Source organism: Myotis davidii, unplaced genomic scaffold, assembly GCF_000327345.1.
Source record: "Myotis davidii unplaced genomic scaffold, ASM32734v1 scaffold201, whole genome shotgun sequence".
Lineage (NCBI taxonomy): Eukaryota > Metazoa > Chordata > Mammalia > Chiroptera > Vespertilionidae > Myotis > Myotis davidii.
Genome location: NW_006297819.1, coordinates 4809919 through 4830903, shown reverse-complemented (window position 1 = coordinate 4830903; position 20985 = coordinate 4809919). Strand labels below are relative to the sequence as shown.

The 20985-nt window shown below is 39.9% G+C and overlaps 1 protein-coding gene across 2 annotated transcripts in view; it reads right to left on the bottom strand.

Annotated features, from left to right (window-relative positions):
- Positions 1–20985, bottom strand: part of CCDC191 (coiled-coil domain containing 191) — a 74170-nt gene that overhangs the window by 52324 nt on the left and 861 nt on the right. The window contains exons 2-6 of one of the 2 annotated variants that reach the window (XM_006773595.2): positions 18744–18782; positions 12024–12165; positions 8914–9051; positions 5343–5521; positions 3213–3436 (exon numbers count right to left, since the gene is read on the bottom strand). In XM_006773595.2, the coding sequence (XP_006773658.1) occupies positions 3213–3436; positions 5343–5521; positions 8914–9051; positions 12024–12165; positions 18744–18782 (722 nt within the window). Of the gene's footprint in view, positions 1–3212; positions 3437–5342; positions 5522–8913; positions 9052–12023; positions 12166–18743; positions 18783–20985 lie in introns of those variants that run through there. The other variant, XM_015570392.1, reaches the window with a different exon arrangement.

Sequence of the window (20985 nt, the reverse complement as noted above, 5' to 3'; positions counted from 1 at the left end):
ATTCCCAGGTCCTGATAGCAACATTTTTATAGCTCTTGTTTATTGCCAAATTGCTTTCTGGAATGCTTAAATCAGTTTATCCACCTAGAAGTATAGCACAATTCCTCTCTCACTGTAACCGGGTATGATTTTTAACTTTTAAAAGAAATGACAGGTCAGTGAACATCTGCTGAGTGCCCACTGGAGAAGAGCTTCCTGCTACCATCAGATGTTGCTTGCTTCACAATTTATTTTCGGTCTGCCCAGGTTTGTCAGGGCTTAAGAGCAATCTGAAAAGCAAGGCTGACCTCAGCAAGAACTCACAGGAACCCTGGTGACTGCTTTCTAAAAGGAATGGCATCCGGAGGAGGCCTGAGCCTGGCACTTGAAAGCGAAGTGCAAGTCCACCGCCGAGCTGTTTCAAATGGTGTAGAATGAGAGTAATCAAGAACACAGGGGGAAAGCTGTGTGGGCTGACGGGGTGGGAGGGATTATCTAATAGTCTTGCTGGCCTCTCAGTTTGAGTATTCAGCCACTGCAGGCACGCTGTTCCAAGGCTTTTGCAGCTCATACATTAGTGCTATTTCTCCCAACAAATACATCAGTTATTTCATTTCTGAAGCTCATTTTTTCATGAAGATTCATAACAGTCCTACATCCTGTGAGAACTATTTTGTTTTTCTTCTTATGTTAGATACTAGTGGCCTGGTGCATGGATTCCTGCACATTGAAAGGAAATCAATTAGAAAAAAGATTTAATATCGCTATTTGCCCTTTTTCTATAATAGAAGTGTCAACCAAATTGACACACATGCAATTGGTGCCAGCAAGAGCCTTATATGTAGTGTGTATGCACAAGTCAACTTAGCCTTTTATAGATATAGAATAAACTTGCTTAATTAGACCTGCTTTCTGATTTAGCTAAACTTTTTCCAGCCCAGTGAAGCACCCCAACTCCAACTTCTCTTTCAGGTAATTGTTAGCAACACAACAGTAAATATCAACACAAAGCAGATTATTCTTGTAAATCACGCAGGGAGACAAAGGGTAAAATATTTAACTACAGCAGTGTTTGACTATATTCTGCCCAGTGAGAAAACCTGAAATCATTTTCAAGGTCCACCATTTCTTACTTCTTTTCAGTTGGGTGAAGTTTCTAAACTTTCTAAATCTCTGTTTTCCGGCTAATGAAAAGAAAATAGGATTCTACCGAGTCTCCTATCTGCCTACTCCAGGACTTCTGTGAGGATCAAATGAGATGAGGCATGGGAAAACGCTTCACAGACATTTGGTTAAAGTGTGAAATGTTTGCACCTGGCTATAAAGCAAGTCGTCTTCCTGAGCTGAAGAAACTGCACATTGAAAGGAAAATAATTGCTAGGGAGAGGAAGCTGGGTGTTGCTACGTGACGTCATTACCCAGTGTCCACAGTGACAATTTCTGGGCTGGGCTGTGGGCCGTATTTTGTGCCATGGGGTCTTGGCAGCATTGGCTGTGATTTGGTGGGGTGTCGCTCCGGGGTGGTGGCGTGGCCTGTGTCCCACTTGGAGGAAGCTGAGTATTGCTTTGTTGGCACCAGGTCCATGGTGCTGTTTCTTTGTAAATGGCCAGTGCATGTCACGGCAGCTCCTGCATTAAGCGTCTGCCCCGTGGTGGTCAGTGAGCATCATAGTGACTGTTTGGATGGTCAGAGGGACACTTAGCATATTAGCCTTATATATATAAAGACTAGAGGCCCGGTGCACGGATTCATGCACCGGTGGGGTCCCTCAGCCTGGCCTGCGCCCTCTCGTAATGCGGGACCCCTTGGGGGATGTCAGAGAGCCGGTTTCTGCCTGATCCCCACAGGCCAGGCCGAGGAACCCCACCGGTGCATGAATCCATGCACTGAGCCTCAGATATGCATATAAGATCTTCGGTTAATCTCTTCCCGCCCTCCCTCCTCTCCCTTTCCCTCTGAGATTCATCAGTCTGTTCCATGTTTCCATGCCTGTGGTTTCCACTCCTGCATTGAGCGTCTACCCCCTGGTGGTCAGTGCGTGCCATAGCTACTGACCAGTCAGCCAGTTGGCTGGTCAGCCGGTTGCTAAGGCATATATATGTATACATATATTCTTTTTCTCTATCAGTGGCAGTGGGGCAGTGGTGACCTCCAGAAGATCATCAGAAGGTCAGACTTATGCAATTCGCAACAGGGTGAGGCACAATTAAGAATGTTTAGGTAACCTAAGAGATGCAAACTTACCAATATAATACCTATTAAAAGTGCAAAACATGTTGAAAATGATGATACTCTTCAATGCTGAGAAAAGTGTGGAAAACTGGCCTACTGCTAGTAATAGTATAAATAAGTCCAACCCATTTGGAAAACAGTTTGGCAATATTTCAAGAGTCATAAAAAGGCCTATAACATTTGACTCAGTAATTATACTCCTAAGACTATAATTCAAAAGAATAAAAAAGTTCTATGCTTAAGGATGCCAAGTGCACTACTGGTGAAAAAAATCTGAAATAGCTGTAATGCTTACCAGTATAAGGAGGGGAGATCATTGCATAAATTATGGTATAGGACAGTGATGGCAAACCTATGACACGTGTGTCAGAGGTGACACGCGAACTCATTTTTTTGGGGTTTAATTTTCTTTGTTAAATGGCATTTAAATATATAAAATAAATATAAAAAATATAAATCTTTGTTTTACTATGGTTGCAAATATCAAAAAATTTCTATATGTGACACGGCGCCAGAGTTAAGTTAGGGTTTTTCAAAATGCTGACATGCCGAGTTCAAAAGGTTCGCCATCACTGGTATAGGAACTCAATGGAGTAAGATACAGATCTTAGGACTCCAATTAATGTGATAATTGCAACCAGAATAACAATTTAAGGCCCTGGCTGGGTAGCTCATTTGGTTGAGTGTCGTCCTGATACGCCAAGGTTGCCAGTTTGATCCCCAGTCAGGACACATACAAAATCAACCAATGAATGCATAATAAGTGAAACATAAAAAAGAATAACAAATTAGATGTACTTTATAGCTGCAATTAAATATGTTAAAGGACCAAGACCAGGAAGAAATACATGGGAAAATGAAAGAGTTAATTTGTTAAGATGTTGGAATAGTGGGTGATTTCTCTGTTGTGTTTTGCAATTTTAATGTTTGTGCATTTTAAAAGACTTTGGAGTACTTCCAAAATGACTGCTTAATACACTGCTCATCACAGCTGGCTTACATTTTCCATGCTTCCTGCACTGTGTGCCTCCTCTCAATTATCTCCCTCCGCAGCTTTACCATCTCCCTCTGAATTGCCTCCTCTTCCTTCTTGGCCTCCAGAGCCTTCCTTCTCTTCTCTTCTTGCACCAGATTCTGAGCCTCTAAAAAGGCAGATTTTTTCAGGGTCTTTTCAATTCTCTGGCGCTCCAGTTCTTTCTCCCGTCTTAAGCGATTTTCTTTTACCTTAAGGAGAGAATACAAGGGGAAAATGCAGCCTTTCAAGTAGAAAGGGATTTACAAAACTGTGGAACACATTTTTTTTTTTTTCAGGACACTGGGTTCTATTTTATTACAATCAATCTATTCTATAAGTTAAGGCAATCTATTTTAACCACTTTTACTTTCTTACCTAAACTTTTTTTTAAATTTATTTTAATTTTATTTGTGGAACACATTTTAAGTTCAGAATAGACCCATTCTGCTCCAGAACCCCACCATTTATCAGAATAATGGAGAGAATTCATTTGTTTACTGGGTAAGGGCCAATACGAAATTTTAAGTGAAGTTAGTTAAGATGACTCTCAACAATTAGGGAATAATCTGTACCATGAAAAAATTGAAAATCTAATGGGTCAGCTGCCAAGTTCTGAACTCTTATTTAGTAATGATTTCTCATCGATAAAATTTTACAAATTACTCTATTTATTTAGGCCATGCCTGCATACTACTTATAATTTTGAAAAGATTAATATTTCGGGGAGGCTACATTGTAAAGGATAGAACAATGATTTACAGATGGTCTCTGATTTATAATGGTCCTACCTACAGTTTTTCGACTTTAGAATGGTGCAAAAGCAATACATGTTCAGTAAACCATACTTCAAATTCTGAATTCTGATCTTTTTCTAGGCTAGCAATATGTGGTGTGACACTTTCTCGTGATGCTGACAGCTGCAGTGAGATGATTTTGCCCACCTGTAGGCTAATGCAAGTGTCCTGAGCATGTTTAAGGTAGGTAGGTGGTTAGATGTATTAAATGCATTTTTGACTCAAAATATTCTCAACTTATGATATATTTATTGAGCTGTAACCCCATTATAAGTCAAGGAGCATCTATATTGCCTTAAGGAACACCACAATCTTTTATTCATTTCCATGATGATTTAAATATTGTATATTGATGATTCTGGATCATACTTGAAAACCAAAACCATGAACTTCACAGGTATTTCTGAATAAGCACAATAATTTTTAAAACCTATTAATTCTTTAGAGGCTTGACTAGCTATGAATAAACGAGTGGTCCTTTCCCTCCTGCTTCATTTAACTTTACCTGTATCTTACCATCCAGTTATGACTTCTAGATAATGGCTATCTCTTATTGAAACTTCTTTCCTCCTCTCTATCATAAATCTAAACCAGGATATACTTCTACCCAGTTTTCCTAAAATCCCCAGTGCCGATTAGGCACACTTTACGGTTTAAAGCAATCAGAGATTCAGTGTTATAAAAGGTGGCACACGTGAATAAATATTAATTCAGTTCAGTCTTAGTTCTGGACTTGTGGCAAAGGCTGGGCCATTCTGATTTCCTGAAGCTCCTCTACAAAGTGTCAGATGCATCTTTTTCCTGTAACCTACTATTCCCTTTGGAGAAAAGAAAGTTTCCATATGCCTTTCTAATTCAAAACAGCTGAACTAGATTTAATTCAGATCTGTCCTCCCTTTCAAGTTATCACAAAATGAGTGAATTTTTCAGTTGTCTAGAAAAGAATTACCATTCTAACATTCAACAGAATATTCATGATATTAATATATTGATGTCTCAATTCAAAAACCAAATTCAAGCAAAATCCCACCTACCTATTTGTAATAGGAAGAACCACATCCAAATTAATAAAGTTTAGCCCAACACTGTTGGTCAAATTCAATTATTCCTTTTTTGGGGTTTTCTTAAATAGTTTTCTATCCTCAGTTTATGAGCATTATTTTTCTTCTGAAGTTCTTATATTTTACTTTTATTCTTTCTAACCAAACGACAGATGGCACCCTTTTTCATAATAAGGCTTCAGTCTTTATTTAAGCTTATTAAATGTATTATACAAAGATTGCTTCCTGGTATCCATTTTAATTTTGTTTTTCCCTCCCACCTGCTTATGTCTTATCTCCATGGTAAGACGAGGATCCTTCTGCTGCTTCTTGTCGTGGTTTCCACTCATTTCGGTATCTTCCAACATCCCAGAATCCACCACCTTTTTATGGAGCAGATGGTCTATAAATTTCTGAACAGTGCTACTTTCCTCTTCTTCCTCCAAGTAGCCACATAAATCTGGAAGGAACAGAACAATGACAAAAAAGAAAAATTTAAAAAATTTAATATAATTTCTGTATTTATATAAATAATCCTGGTACAATAAAAATACAATATTGTGAGTGTTTAATAAATAGTAACTGATAATGCCAGTTGCATGAGTATAGGCCTCAGTAATTAACTATATCTAAGAGGGAAAAAAACCCCTCTACTCATGAATTGCCCTCACCCAAGTCACTAAAGACTCCCTCACTGTCAGACTTAAAATATATTACTTTAATCTAAACATCCTTGAGGCCTCTACTACTTTTTAAAAAAAATGGCTTAACAATTTACAAAAAATTGTAAATATTTATTTATTTATTTTTAAGCCAGACTTCCATTTCAAGGGAAACTTTTTAATTTTTTATTTTTAAAATATATTTTTATTTATTTCAGAGAGGAAGTGAGAGGGGGTGAGAAATGGAAACATCAATGATGAGAATCATTGATTGGCTGCCTCCTGCATCCTCCGCTACTGGGGATCGAGCCAGCAACCTGGGCATGTGCCCTTGACTGGACTCTAACCCAGAACCATTCAGTCTGAAGGCCGATGCTCTATCCACTGAGCCAAACCGGCTAGGGCTACACCATAAATATTTAAAGTTTACAATATTTTTTGACATACATATACCAGTAAACCATCACTACAGTCAAGATAATGAGCATGTCTGTCAGCCTCCAGAAGGTCCTCATGCTTATTTGTAATGTCTCTTTCCCACTCTTCCCCATGTTCTCTGCTTTATCCCAAGCAACCACAGACCTACTTTCTGTCATTATAGACTAGAGGCCCGATGCATGAAATTCGTGCAAGAGTAGGCCTTCCTTCCCCCGGCTGTCAGCACCAGCTTCTCTCTGGCACCCGGGACCCAGGCTTCCCTCTGGCTGCTGGCAGGCACCCAGGATCTGGGCTTCCCTCCAGTCGCTGCCAGGCACCCAGGACCTGGGCTTCCCTCCAGCCGCTGGCAGGCACCCAGGACCTGGGCTTCCTTTGCAGCCCTGGCTTTGTCCAAAAGGTCGTCCGGAAGGACGTCTGGTTTAATTAGCATATTATGCTTTTATTATTATAGATTAGGTTATATTTTCTAGAATTTTGTAACAATTACATCATATGCTATGTACTCTTTTTTTTCTTTTTGGTCAGGCTTCTTTTACTCAGCATAATTATTTTGAGACTCATCCATGTTGTATCAATAGTTTATCTTTTTTTACTGCTGAGTAGTATTCCATTGTATGGATATATCACAATTCATTCACTCATTCACCTGTGGATAAACATTTGGGTTATTTTCAGATTTGGGCTATTACAAACAAAGTTGTTATGAACATTTGTATATAAGTCTTTGTATGAATATATGCTTTCTCTTCTCTTAGGAAGAGAAACTTTTCAAGAAACTGCCAAGCTGTTTTTTTCCCAAAGTGGCTATATGATTTTACCTTCTCATGAGCAGTATGGAAGTATTCTAGTCCCTCTACATCCTGACCAATATTTAATTTAAACCATTTTTAAAAGGTGTGTAAGTGGTTACTCATGGTAGTTTTAACTTTCATTTCCTAATGACTCACAATATTGAACATCTTTCCTGTTGATGTTATGTTTAGTACACCATGTCGTTCCACACATTATTAAAAATGGGGTCTTAAAGCCTCCAGTTGTCATTACTGAATGATCTATTTCTCTCTTCAATTCTGTCAGTTTTTGCTTCACATATTTTGGGTCACTTTTTATTGATTAAGATATTACATATGTGTCTTAACCCCCCATTGCCTCCCCACCCTATTCCCGTTCATGTTGGGGAACTTTTGTTAAGTATATATATATGTTAATACTTACATTTTTTTGATGGATTGACCCTTTGATCATCATAAAATGCTCTTCTTTGTCTCTGTAGCATTTCTTTTATCTTGGTTTATTTTTTCCTGATATTAGTAAGCTGCTCTTGTTTTCTTTTGGTTACTGTTTGCATAATATTTTTTTTTCCACCCTTTTACTTTTGACCTATTTATATATTTGAAACTAAATTGTGTCTCTTATAGACAGGATATAGTTATGTCATATTTTTAATTCATTCTGCCAGTCTCTATCTTTTTTTTAAAAAAAAATCCTCACCTGAGGATAAATGTCTACTGGTTTTAGAGAGAGAGATAGACAGAGAGAGAAACACTGACGTGAAAAACATCGATCGAAGAGGGAACACAATATTATTCTCTGTGGCACTAATGGGTAAAAGTTACTGAGGACAAAATTCTAATTCTTCTAACTAAGAGAGAGTGCTGTGAAGATCGGAGCCTCACAATAGCTGAATGGGCTCCTCCCAAGTGCAGCCTCTCCATCCTGGGAGGTGTTCTGCAGAGATGACAGCACCCTGCATAGGTGCACTGGAGAAGGCTCTCTGTCCGCGGGGTGAAGAGAACAGTTCAGACTAGGTAACCTTGAAGGATTCCTCTAACTGTAAGAACTCATGACTTTGTGATTCCTGAGTTGGGGATTTGTAGCGTCCTAACAAGGGGAATGCTGCCAGGTGAGTTCACCAAGGCATGAGTAATGCATGAGGAGCTGCCACTACTGTCACTATGCCTACCACTATGCTCAGGGGAAAAATCTCAGGCTCTTTGGTTACATCTGAAGAATCATCACAAGTTAGCTATTTCACTAGCTCTGTGTACAAGTAATTATTTTCCCTATAAAGATATAAGAAGCATTTTGTAAATATAAAATGATATATGGGTGTCTAAATGTAGTCTCTAAAGTAAATAGCCATCCAACAATATATAGGAAGAGGCACTCTTAAACAGCATTATTTACTATTATAATTATCCTATGTAATAAAAACGTAATATGCAAATCAACTGAACGGCCGAACAGCGGAACAACCATCCAGATAACCATCTGGGACCACGCTATGATACCCACTGGTGCCAGGCCAGCCAAGGCGGGTGCAAGGCGATTGGTTGGGGGCCCGACCATCGCCCCACGATCGCCCCGCAGAGGGAGGCCCAGGCCACTGGCCGGCAGGGCAATCAATCGGGGGCTCCATGATTGCCCCGCAGAGGGAGGCCTGGGTCCTGGGTGCTGCAGGGAAGCCGATGCCGGCAGCTGGGGGAAGGAAGGCCTACTCTTGCATGAATTTCGTGCATTGAGCTTCTAGTAAGAATTATAAGTAATAGAATATTTTAATTTAAAAAGACATCATGAATTACTGAGAATATAGATAAGTAATTTAAATTGAATCAAGAAAAATTAAAGCCAGTTATAAAACTAAACAACACACAGGAAAGTCAAATAACATTTATTATTCAAAACAAATGAAAAGACTTCTTAGAAACATTAATTGGATGTTAGAGCTTTGACCGATTAGATCAGTTCTTACCATCAAACCTGTCATATTTCAAATGACCACTGGCTTCTAACACAGGAGGGACACTGGATACAGTGTCTTCAGCTTCCTCATCACTTGCTAGTTCTTGCCTGAGTTTGGTGTCTAACCAGTCATTGACCAGCTCCTGAGCTATCAAAGAAACAAAAACATCTTTTAATATTTCAGCTACTTCAGAGACCTTTCTTCATTCAGTTTTCATTCATTCAGTAAATATTGAGCACTGATCATGTGTCACGTGCTATTCTAGAACAAAACAGGAAAAATAAAACCTACCAGACCACGAAGCTTACATTCTAACTGGGGAAGAGAGACTATAAACAAGTAAGTCAGAAAAACAGAGTCGGGGAAAGAGAAAAGGTGTATAAGAAATGGAAGATAGATGTTGATATTTTTAAATTGGGTGGTGAAAGGAGGCCTCACTGAGAAGATATTTGAACAAAGAAGGAAAGCAAGTGAGGAAGTGAGCCACATGGCTATGAAAGGAAATATTATTCCACATAGAGGAAAGCAAATGCAAAGGCCCTAGGACAGGAGAGCATCTAGTGCAGCCGTGGGCAAACTACGGCCCACGGGCCAGATCCGACCCGTTTGAAATGAATAAAACTATTGAAAAAAAAGACCGTACCCTTTTATGTAATGATGTTTACTTTGAATTTATATTAGTTCACACAAACACTCCATCCATGCTTTTGTTCCGGCCCTCCGGTCCAGTTTAAGAACCCATTGTGGCCCTCGAGTCAAAAAGTTTGCCCACCCCTGGAGTGTGTTGGAGAAATACATAGTAAGTAGGCAGTGGCTGGAGAGGAGTGAGTGAAGGAGGTTGGAGGAAACTGTAATGTGGGGATCAAGTTTAGAGCAGTGGTTCTAGATTAGGGTGAAATCGTGCTCCAGTGGACATCTGGCAACGTCTGAAGTCAATTTTGGTTGTCGCTACTGGGGGAGGTGACATTGGCATTTAGCGGGTAGGGACTAAGGATGCTGCTAAACATCCTACAATGTACACAGCAGCACCCACAACAAAAATTATCACAGTGCTGAGGTTGAAAACCCCTTCTTTAGAATCTTGACACCATTTTAGGTATTTTGGCTTTTACTCTGAATGCAATGGGAAGCCACAGGAGGGTTGTGAGCTGATCACTCGACTACGATGTTAAAATAGCCTATAAGGGGACACACACAGAAGCAGGGCACAGCATCTGGGAGACAAATGCAACAATCTAGGAGAGGGGTGATGGTGGCCTAGGAGTGGAAGTATTAAAAATGGCCATTATAAAAAATAATGTTTTGAGGTGAAGTTGACTTGACTTGCTGATGGACTGGATGTGAGATGTGAGAGAAAGAAATCTATGGGTTTTTGGCCTAAGCAATTGCAAGGATGGAGATACCACTTACTGAGCCAGGGAAGGCCCAGGGAGCAGCAGGTCTGGGGGAAAGATAAGTTCAGTTTTGAGTTGCTTATGAGAAATCCAAATAGGGCTGTCAAATAGGTATTGGCTACACGAATCTGTATTTCAGGGAAGAGGTCCAAGCTGAAGAAATAAATATGGCTGTTGTTAGCATACAATGGTACTTAAAGCTGTAGACGTGGATGAGGTTGCCAAAGGAGGAAGGACTCACCCTGAGAAACTCCAGTATTTAGAGGCTGAGAGAGAAGGCAGAACCAGGAAACTAGGAAGGAGCGGTCATTGACACAGGAGAAAGGCTATAAAGACTGAGTGGGATATCCTGGGAATCAACTTCATTTGGATTCCTTTCTTAGTGGTAGCCAGAAAATCTTCTTAAATATATAGGTGAGAAAATGTCTACTTTAGCATTACCTTAATCGTTATTATCATTATCAAACAGTTTTTATGGGTAGGGCAAGGGGATTTCAAAGAAAAATGTCTACTTCAGCATTACCTTCATCATTATTAGCATTATCACACAGCTCTGAGGGAATGGAGTGTTTCTATATATTGAATGATGCTAAAAGGTACTTAATATAGATAGGAATGTATGATATATAAGACAGGAAAAAATGAATCAAGGTAGTAGAAACTAAGTGTAAAAAGTATACCAGCATCCTGGCTGGTATTGCTAAGTGATCAGTATGTCGGCCCATGCACTGAAGGGTCGTAGATTCAATTCCTGGTCAAAGGCACATACTTAGGTTGCAGGTTCCACCCCCGGCCATGGTCAGGTGTGTGTGGGAGGCAACCAATCCATGTGTCTCTTTCATATCAATGTTTCTCTCTCTCTCTCCCTCCCTCCCTTCCACTCTCTCTAAAAATCAATGGAAAAACATATCCTCATGTGAGGATTAACAACAACAACAAAAAGTATAATAGAAGCAAACATAGGCTTTCAGAAGAAGTCAGGGAAAGGGAGCAGATATTTGTTGAGTAACCTGTGTCTGATAATTCAGATATTTATATGTATAATAACTTACATACAGAATAATTCAGATCTACTAAACACCATTCATTGATAAAGAGGGGTTCACAGTATTCCCCCACCCCCTTACCCATGGGAGAAATGTTCTAAGACACCCAGTGGATGCCTGAAACAGTGGATAGTACCAACTCCTATGTGTAATGTTTTTCCTATACATACATATCATAAAGTTTACTTTATAAATTAGGCACAATATGAGATTAACAATAACTAATAACAGAACAGTTATAACAATGTACTGTGATAAAAGTTATGTGGTCTCTTTCTCTCTCTCTCTCTCTCTCTCTCTCTCTCTCTCTCAAAGTATCTCATTGTTCTACACTTACCTTTTCATTTAAAAGAAACACTTATGGCTTCTTTGGCATATCTGAATTGCCAGCATCACTACTCTTGCACTTTGGGGCCATTATTAAGTAAAATAAAGGTTACTTGAACATAAGCACTGTGATACTGTGATAATCTATCTGATAACCAAGACACCTACTAAGTGACTAATGGGTGGATAATGACTATGTAAATTAGCTTCTGGGCAGTAAAATAAGCAAAAAGTAAAGACAAGAGAAAGAAAGCTTTCTTCCTGAACTCTGAAATTCATTATAGGTTATGCTTTAATAAGTTGTACTCCAAAAGAGTTGTTAATTTCACAGCAAAAAATTGAATTATCTTACCTTCTGCATAGATTTCATCATGATCCTCTATTTGCTCAGATGTTTCCAAATCTATCATTTGGCCCCAAAGACTTCTGGATAAATCTGAATTTCCAGCTGAAAATGATTTTGAAACTCCAAATTCTGAGTCTTTCTCCACTCTCTTTAATGTAACAGAAAAAGAAATTCAATAGGATGACGACTTTGTTCAGAGTTAGAAAATTTCTCTCTAGTCCTCAAGAATCTGTTTTTTGTTTTTTTAACCAGCTACTAAAATAATTTCATTTTTCCATTTTTGAATGAACTGTGAGGCTTAAACATCCACCTCAAATACTTTCATTCAATAAACATGAAATTATAGTATTTTACAAAGTTTTAACAGGTGTTCACAATGTATACATTTGAACAAAATGTTATGTAAACTTTAGGTAACTTGTTTGCAGCGGTTCTCAACCTGTGGGTCACGATCCCTATGGGGGTCGAACGACCCTCTCACAGGGGTCGCCTAAGACCATCGGAAAACACATATATAATTACATATTGTTTTTGTGATTAATCACTATGCTTTAATTATGTTCAATTTGTAACAATAAAATTGGGGGTCACCACAACATGAGGAACTGTATTAAGGGTTGTGGCATTAGGAAGGTTGAGAACCACTGGTTTAGAGCATTAGTTATGGGCCGCTGACACCTGAATATTTTTAAAATCAAAATATAATATTTTATTAGTTTCCATGCTATTAATATTTGCATAAGAATATGAGCTAGAGGCAGAGCAGCTATACTTCCTCAAATTACTACTCTGTAAGGAACCTGCCACCGTAGAGGCAAATTATAGATGCAACAAAATTGGGATACACGGTCACTGAACTTTAGTCTCCAGGATATTTTAACTCAACAGTTGCTGGGAGCTGGTCCATCCTTGCTGCTTGACACAGTCGCTGCAGGGAAGGAACATCTGCACAGCATATGTTTCAAGGGACCTGGCGTATATGGCATACTGTTCTTAATATGTTTGCTCCCCTTAGCGCTATGTGTTTTAACCAAGGTCACCTCTCTGAGAAAGGTTGTTTCCCCAGGTGGGGATTTTTCCCTGAAGTTAGGGATTAACAGGACTAAGGAAGAGAATAAATCAGTAAAACCCTCTAGTGTTGCAGAAATACCATGTACTACTTATGAAAAACTTGGACTAAGACTGTTGGCAAAAAATTTGGGACTTGTTGGGCCCACATCCCCAGGGGTCTGCCCACCAGGGAAAGCACCAAAGCACCGATACTCCTGAAGACCTCTGTCTAGAACCTGGCTGGAGAACCTAGCAAGAGAACATGGACACAGAACCCGGATGGAGATCCTAACCAGAACTTCACTGGAAATCCCGACCAGAACTTGGCTAGAGATCCTGGCTAGGCTGCTGATCAACTGAACGCTGTCTCCGAGTCATTCCTTCTTCGCCGACTCCGTCCACACCTTTGGGGACCCATGGACCTGCTGGGGTTGGACCCCAGCAAACAGTAAGAATCTAGTAAAAAGTTGGCCAAATTCAGGGATTTGGGGAGGAATTGGCAGAAGTGGACAAACTTTCTTGGCACTCTGGCTTACCTGCACATTATAAATGAATTAACTTTACAATTAAACCCGTTTTCCCCCTCCCTACAAACCAGCTTTTCTCCATGCCTGTTGTGTTCCCAGTATCTATTTTCAAAATGTATCCAGGATCTGACCCCTTCATGTCATCTCTACTGCTATTATCCTGAAAGGCACCACAATTTCCTGACAAGCTTTCTATAATAGTCTCCCACCAGACAGATCCCTTCAAAATGAAAGGTATAACATGTTAGAACTCCACTCAAAACCATTAGTTTGAGTGCAGTTCATGTTAGAACTCCATGGGTCCCTATTTCATGCAACTCAGAATAAAAGTCTGAGTCCTTATAATGTGTGTTAAGGTCCTGCACCGCCAGGCCCTCTGTGAGTTCTCCAACCTCCTCTGCTCCTTTTCCCATTGCTCCCTCTACTTCAGCCACACTGACCTCCTTGTTCATTCCTCCTCAAATATGCAGGCATGTTTCCAGCTCAGGACCTTTCCACTGAACTTCCCCACTCTGCTGACTGCTCTCCCCCAGATATTCATATGACTGGGCACAAGCACTAGAAGATACTAAGGATTAGAAAAAATGTCTATAATTCCTTGTTTTAAAATATTATATCCTTACCATGTATTTTCAAAATAAACATATAAGAGACAGGAGAGGTCCATCTTAAATTATATTTCAATGAAATAAACATTGTGTCGATTGAACAACTTATTCTTTAAACTAGTTTATTGAATGGTAGCTCTGTTACCAGCTCTATAGTGAACATGAAGGGAAAAACAAAACTAAAATCTTCTGTTTTGAAAGAGTTCACTGTTTCTTGGTTTGTTTCATATAACATGTATGCAATAACTCAAAAACAATTCTAAAGCAATAGAGGGTGATTAAACAAAACCGTAAATACCTTCCAAAGTTTATTACTTAGTAGCTATGTTATAGATAAGCATATAGTTTATAAAGGAAGTATCTCAATTATTTCCATGATCTTAAACATTTTCAATACAGACATACCTTGGAGATATTGTGAATTTGATTCTAAACCACTAGTAACAAAGTGAGTATTGCAATAAAGTCCCACAAATTGTGGGGTTTCCCAGTGCACATAAACGTTATGTTTAGACCAGCCAGCATGGCTCCGTGGTTGAGCATACACCTATAAACCAGAAGGTGACAGTTCAATTGCCTGTCACAGCACTTGCACAGGTTGCGGCCTCAATCCCCAGTAGGGGATGTGCAGGAAGCAGCCAATCAATGATTCTCATCATTGATGTTTCTATCCCTCTCTGCCTCTCCCTTCCTCTCTGAAATAAAGAAAAACATATTTTTTTAAAAATTTATATTTATACTATACTGTAGTCTATTAAGTATGCAATAGTATTATGTCTAAAAAATACATTATTGCTAAAAAATGCTAACCATCACCTGAGCCTTCATCAAGTCATAATCTTTTTGCTGGTAAAGGGTCTTGCCTCAATGTTGATGAAATCGTACTAATTACGAAGTGCAATAGAGAAGAGCACAAGAAAGGGAAGCATGCCTGTATGTGCTCCTGATATGCCATGGCACACTAATTCTATTGTCCATGCTAGACTCTTTGTAGAATATCACCATCGATAGCAGAAACAGCAGCTACAAGGCACTCCTACATTTCCTCAAGGCTGGGAAGTACAAACATGAGTTTCTTGAATGTGCAAACTTCATGTTCATATATAAAAGTTTTGGGAGTAATATATTTTCGGAAGTACCCATTTCTTTTTTAATCACTCTGTATACAAGCAAATGTGTGTATGAGTGTCAAAAATAATTCCAAAGAAGAGGATGAGAAGAGGAGATTAGGTGGTTGAGGTAAGCGGGGAGCTGTTTATTGAGAGGGGCATCTCAAGCTGAGCTTTAAGGGAAGGATCTGAATTAGCCTCTCAAAGAGGAAGGGTATCCCAGGATGGGGATCAACATGAGTCAAAGCAAAGAAAGTCTTATCTGATGAAGGGAAAGGAAATTAGCCTGACAGGGAGTCACACAGAGTATCAGTAAAAGGGTTGTTAGAGGTAGACTGATAGAGGGCATTAAATGCCAGTCTTGATTTAGAGTTTCATCTGATGGCATGTAGAATCATGAAGGTTCAAGATTGAAGAACTGACACGATGAAAATGTTTGAAAAGCTCAAAGTAGCAGAATGTACTGGAGTAAGATGATGAGTTAGTCTAACAAATCACGATGAAGATGAATTGTAAATTGTAGTAGACAGTTACATTTTAGGCGAGCTATCCCAAGACTTAATAGTTCTACCATATCTGTCTGATTCTAAGTGACTTCAACTTCCCCGAAGAAGACCCACACACATTTCCCAGCCTCAGGGTTTGCTTGATCTTCTGTATTCCAACAGCTTTCCCTTTCATTGCACTTCAGCAACCCATTGACTGGTCATCCTGAACCATGTCATACAGAATTTTCCATTGGTCAAACCAAATGATGATAACCTCCTCTCCAGCATCCACCTCCTATCCATGTCTCTCTTTCACTCCCCTACTCCATAACACTGGTGTTGCATCTAACCAAGTCCTCCAGTCACCATACCACAACTGGGGGGGAGTGAGGGTCAGCCGTGTGACCATGACCCCGATCCCAGAAGGGGCACGTGGCTGAGGGCAGCAGATGGACGCTATCCTATATAATAAAACCCTAATATATAAATCTACCAAATGGCAGAACAACCAGTAACCAAGACACACAATGACCACCAGGGGGCAGAGATGCTCCATGCAGGAGCTGCCTCCTGTTGGTATTTAGCCAGGTTGAAGATTTAGCCAGGGCTTTCTTCAAAACAGAAAAGGAAGGTCAGTGTAACTACATTGCACTCCCAGTGCACTCCCACAGGGGAAGTGCTGCTCAGTCAGAAGCCGGGCTCATGGCTGGTGAGCGCATTGGTGGTCGTGGGAGTCTCTCCTGCCTCCGCAGCAGCATGAGGACCCCTTGGGGGTTGTCTGCCTGCTGGCTTAGGCCCACAGAGAGAGGGCGCAGGCTGGGTTGACTGAGCCCCCACCCCCAGTGCACAAATGTCATGGACCCTGCCTTTAGAGTGTGTGTGTTTGTGTGTATATATATATATATGTATATATCTCTTATCCCCTGCCCCATACATGCCCTGGAGCCCTCCTGCAGTCTCTCCCCAGCCCTGATGGTGTACTGGTGGGGTCCTTCAGACTGGCCTGCACCCTCTCGCAATCTGGAACCCCTCAGGGGATATCGGGCTGCTGGTTTCGACCTGATCCCTGCAGGCCAGGCTGAGGGACCCCACCGGTGCACAAATCCATGCATCGGACCTCTATTCTTACATAAGCCTCACATCTCTTGTTCTTTTGCCTTTCCACTGAGAACTTTCAGGACTGGATCAATCTGATCTATCAATTTTTGGTACCACAAAAAAAATAGGATTACCTGCTTCAGTCAAGTCCCCAGTGCTGTAGTTACACTGACCTTCCTTTTCTGTTTTGAAGAAAGCCCTGGCTAAATCTTCACCATGCTCCACATCCTTTGCATATACTCCCCCCTTTTCCACATAACAAGGTCTTAGCTGTTTTTGAGCATGTGGTCCACTCAAGTGAATTTGGAAGTCTTAGACCCAGAGGTTATAACTGCTTAGGATATACCTACAGTTGTGATATACTAGGGAGCAAAATCAGAAAAGAAGATAAACAAGTTAACAGAGAGGTAGGAGAAGCAAGAGAAAACAGTGTTTAAAAAAGACAATGGAGAAGATTTCTAGAATAATAAAATGATAACCAGAGAAATGAACATTAAAAAGTTTGAGGACAAAGAAGAGACCATTAGATTTGGTCAGTAAGTCATTTATGACAATTTCTGTAGAGTGGTAAGAAATAGAAACCGGAGTAAAATAATTGTGGACACTAGAGGATAATAAAAATACAATGGTAAGAAGTCCAGGCTACATATCCAAACAGGTTAGATTAAAAAACAAAACAAAAACAAGAAAGAAACTGTATGGCAATCAGAATGACGGAAGGGTCAAATGAGGACTCACTGTTTTTTTTTGTTGTTGTTGTTGTTTTTCGATAGGAGATTTGAGGACATAATGGAAAAAGAGCTATTGCAGAAGTTTTAGAGGCATAATAAAATCTAACCAAATGAGGACTTACTGATTTTTTTTCAAGACGGGCTATTTGAGGACATAATGGAAAAAGAGCTACTGCAGAAATTTTAGAGGAATGATAAATATCTAACCGAGTCAAGCTAGCTAACAACTACATGAAAGAGGAAAATGGCTCACCAATATTAGCAACCCCTCACCACGTGCTTCCATTACACCTGTAATTCTCCCAACAGCTTTGTTTATCCCTCACTATATAATGCACTTGACCTGTGCACTATATTATTTCTAGTGCCCCAAACAGAGGGCTAGCACTTAGTAGGCACTTAATAAATACTGGGTGGATGAATAAATGGTAAACAATGATATCTGGCCTAGGTTCCATTTGGCCTGATGCTCATAATGTCTATCAATTCAGATAAGTAATAACTTTTCAAAATACTACCAGGTAGAAGAACATTTTCCCAGGAAAAGCTGCATGATTTTAAAACATGTGGTGCACAAATGAACTGAGTATGGTAAGTTGCCAAACTGATGCTCAGAGGCATGCACTTCAAGTGGTTTAATGGTATTTTCAACTTAAATGGTAGTTGGACTAAAAAATATATACATTTCAGGTCTCAGAGGTTACCTAATCCAATTCCCCAACCCCCTCACTGAATCAAACATAGTTTTCATTAGTCCTAATATTAGGTGACCATTTAGAATCACTTGAAAACTCTTGTGATAGAAAACACTTATAAAAATGCCCACTCCATTTTTGGATTGCTCTAGTCAGTAGAAGATTCCTAATTGTGATGCACACATAGCTTTTACCTAGTGCATGAGTCCTGTAGGTTAATGTAACTACAGTAGTCTTTCCAATCACCTGAGGAAGACCTCTCCTCTCCTCTCCTCGCCTCAAGAGCTAAGGCAACATATATAGTCACATGGGAGCAAAAACAACATATGTGCAAAATGGAGACCTATTTGTATTTCTTTTCCATCTGATTATGTCTGACTCTCAATTTTCTTTCTATCTTAATTTGTGCAATATCCTTACCTCAATCCAGTGTCCCACATTGCCAGGGTCAAAAGCAGGCTGTGGAGAATATATACAGAATATGAATCCATAGCAATATCATTATCAACTTTGCCATTTCAATCTATCCTTCTGACTAAAGTACATGGAAGTGTCCTTTATTCTTTCCCCAAATTGTTTCATTAGAAACTTCACCAACAAAAGCACTCAGAAGAATGATAGGAAGAAGAAACACGGAGCCTTCTCTGGGACATCTTCTGAATGTTTTTACCTCCTGCCGAGGCCCACCAGATTCTGATCCACTTGGTTTGGGGCAGGGCCCAGGAATGAGCATTTTCCAAGCTCTCCTGGGTTCAGAGCCAAGAGAGAGGAATGCTAGGTATTATGTTGCTTATAAAAACCCAAACACTGATTGCCAGATTTATTCAAGTGTCACAGAAGCAAATCTGCTTAGAGAAGGGTCTGCCCTTCTCCCTAGGCCAGTGATGGCGAACCTATGACACGCGTGTCAGAGGTGACAGACGAACTCATTTTTTTGGTTGATTTTTCTTTGTTAAATGGCATTTAAATATATAAAATAAATATCAAAAATATGTCTTTGTTTTACTATGGTTGCAAATATCAAAAAATTCCTATATGTGACACGGCACCAGAGTTAAGTTAGGGTTTTTCAAAATGCTGACACGCCAAGCTCAAAAGGTTCGCCATTACTGCCCTAGGCCCTCTTTTTCGGGAGTAGCCTGTAGCATGAGGCTTCCTTTTATTTTTTTCTTTAATCCTCACTGGAGGATATTTTTCCATTGATTTTTATGGAGATTGGAAGAGAGAGAGAAAGACAGAGAGAAATACTGACATAGAGAGAAACACATTGATTGATTGCCTCTTGCATAGGCCCTGGGCTGGAAAGGAGCCTGCAACCCAGGTACGTGCCCTTGGCTGGAGTCGAACCTGGGACCCTTCAGTCTACAGGCTGACACTCTATCCACTGAGCCAAACTGGCTAGGGCATGAGGCCTTCTTATCTTATGTACAGTAGGGATATTGTTTGGTCCAATAAGAACTGGGGGAGGGAGGTACAGTGAGGGATAATCAATCTTCTACTGTTTTACAGAGCAGAAAATGAAGTAGAAATCACATGAATTTCTACCAAGGTCAGTTACATATTAATCAGACAAGTCATACACCTCCTTTCTTCACTCTCTGTAACATTCAAAAACTTGGAGAATTCCCCCTAATAGTCACTTAATGAATAGAGGTATTTGCTTTGCTAATAATTCAGGTGGATTTTTAAATAAATAAGGGAATATCTAAACACGGAGGAGGAAAAGATATAATACTTTCACTTACATAACAGTTCACCTTCAAAGTGCCTTACAGAGAACTTATTAATGCAGCTGTGCTGCTGAATAATTTTGTTACTGCAACAAAGAGCTGATTCTATTAAAACACAACTGAATTTTGAGGAGCTCTTGTGATTTTACCATTTCATCCTCTAGGCCAGCGGTTCTCAACCTGTGGGTCGCGATCCCTATGGGGGTCGAACGACCCTCTCACAGGGGTCGCCTAAGACCATCGGAAAACACATATATAATTACATATTGTTTTTGTGATTAATCACTATGCTTTAATTATGTTCAATTTGTAACAATAAAATTGGGGGTCACCACAACATGAGGAACTGTATTAAAGGGTCGCAGCATTAGGAAGGTTGAGAACCACTGCTCTAGGCAGTAACAATGAGCACTAGCAGCAAAAATCCTTCCTTTGGAGTCCTAAGAAATTGTCCCAAATTTTTACTTTTCATTATCAAATCTATATCCATACCTTTTTTGGATCCAGTGGAACTGGTAAATTACAATAGACTCAGACTGTTTCCAACTCTCTGATGTTCCAATCTGCACCCTCCAGTATCTGGGACAAGATACTCACCAAGTGAAATATACCCAGTGCGTTATTTAGCTGGTATATTTAGAACAAACTGTAAGCACAATTGCCTAGGGCCCTCCGAAAGGCCACATGTCTATAGATTAGATTTTTAAGAAAGTATAACTTAAGGGTGAAAACAGCTGGTGAAACTGCACTGGGGCGGAAAGCTGAGAAGCCAGCTCCATTTTGGTACTCTCACCTACATTTAAGGCATTTATTTTTGTGGCTGTTAAAAAGGTAGTCTGTGCAAAGCACACCTCCTGTGACTGACTTTGCACACGCCATTTACATATGTTTCAAGTTTAAAATGGGGCTAGTTTTCCCTGGGATGCTAATTC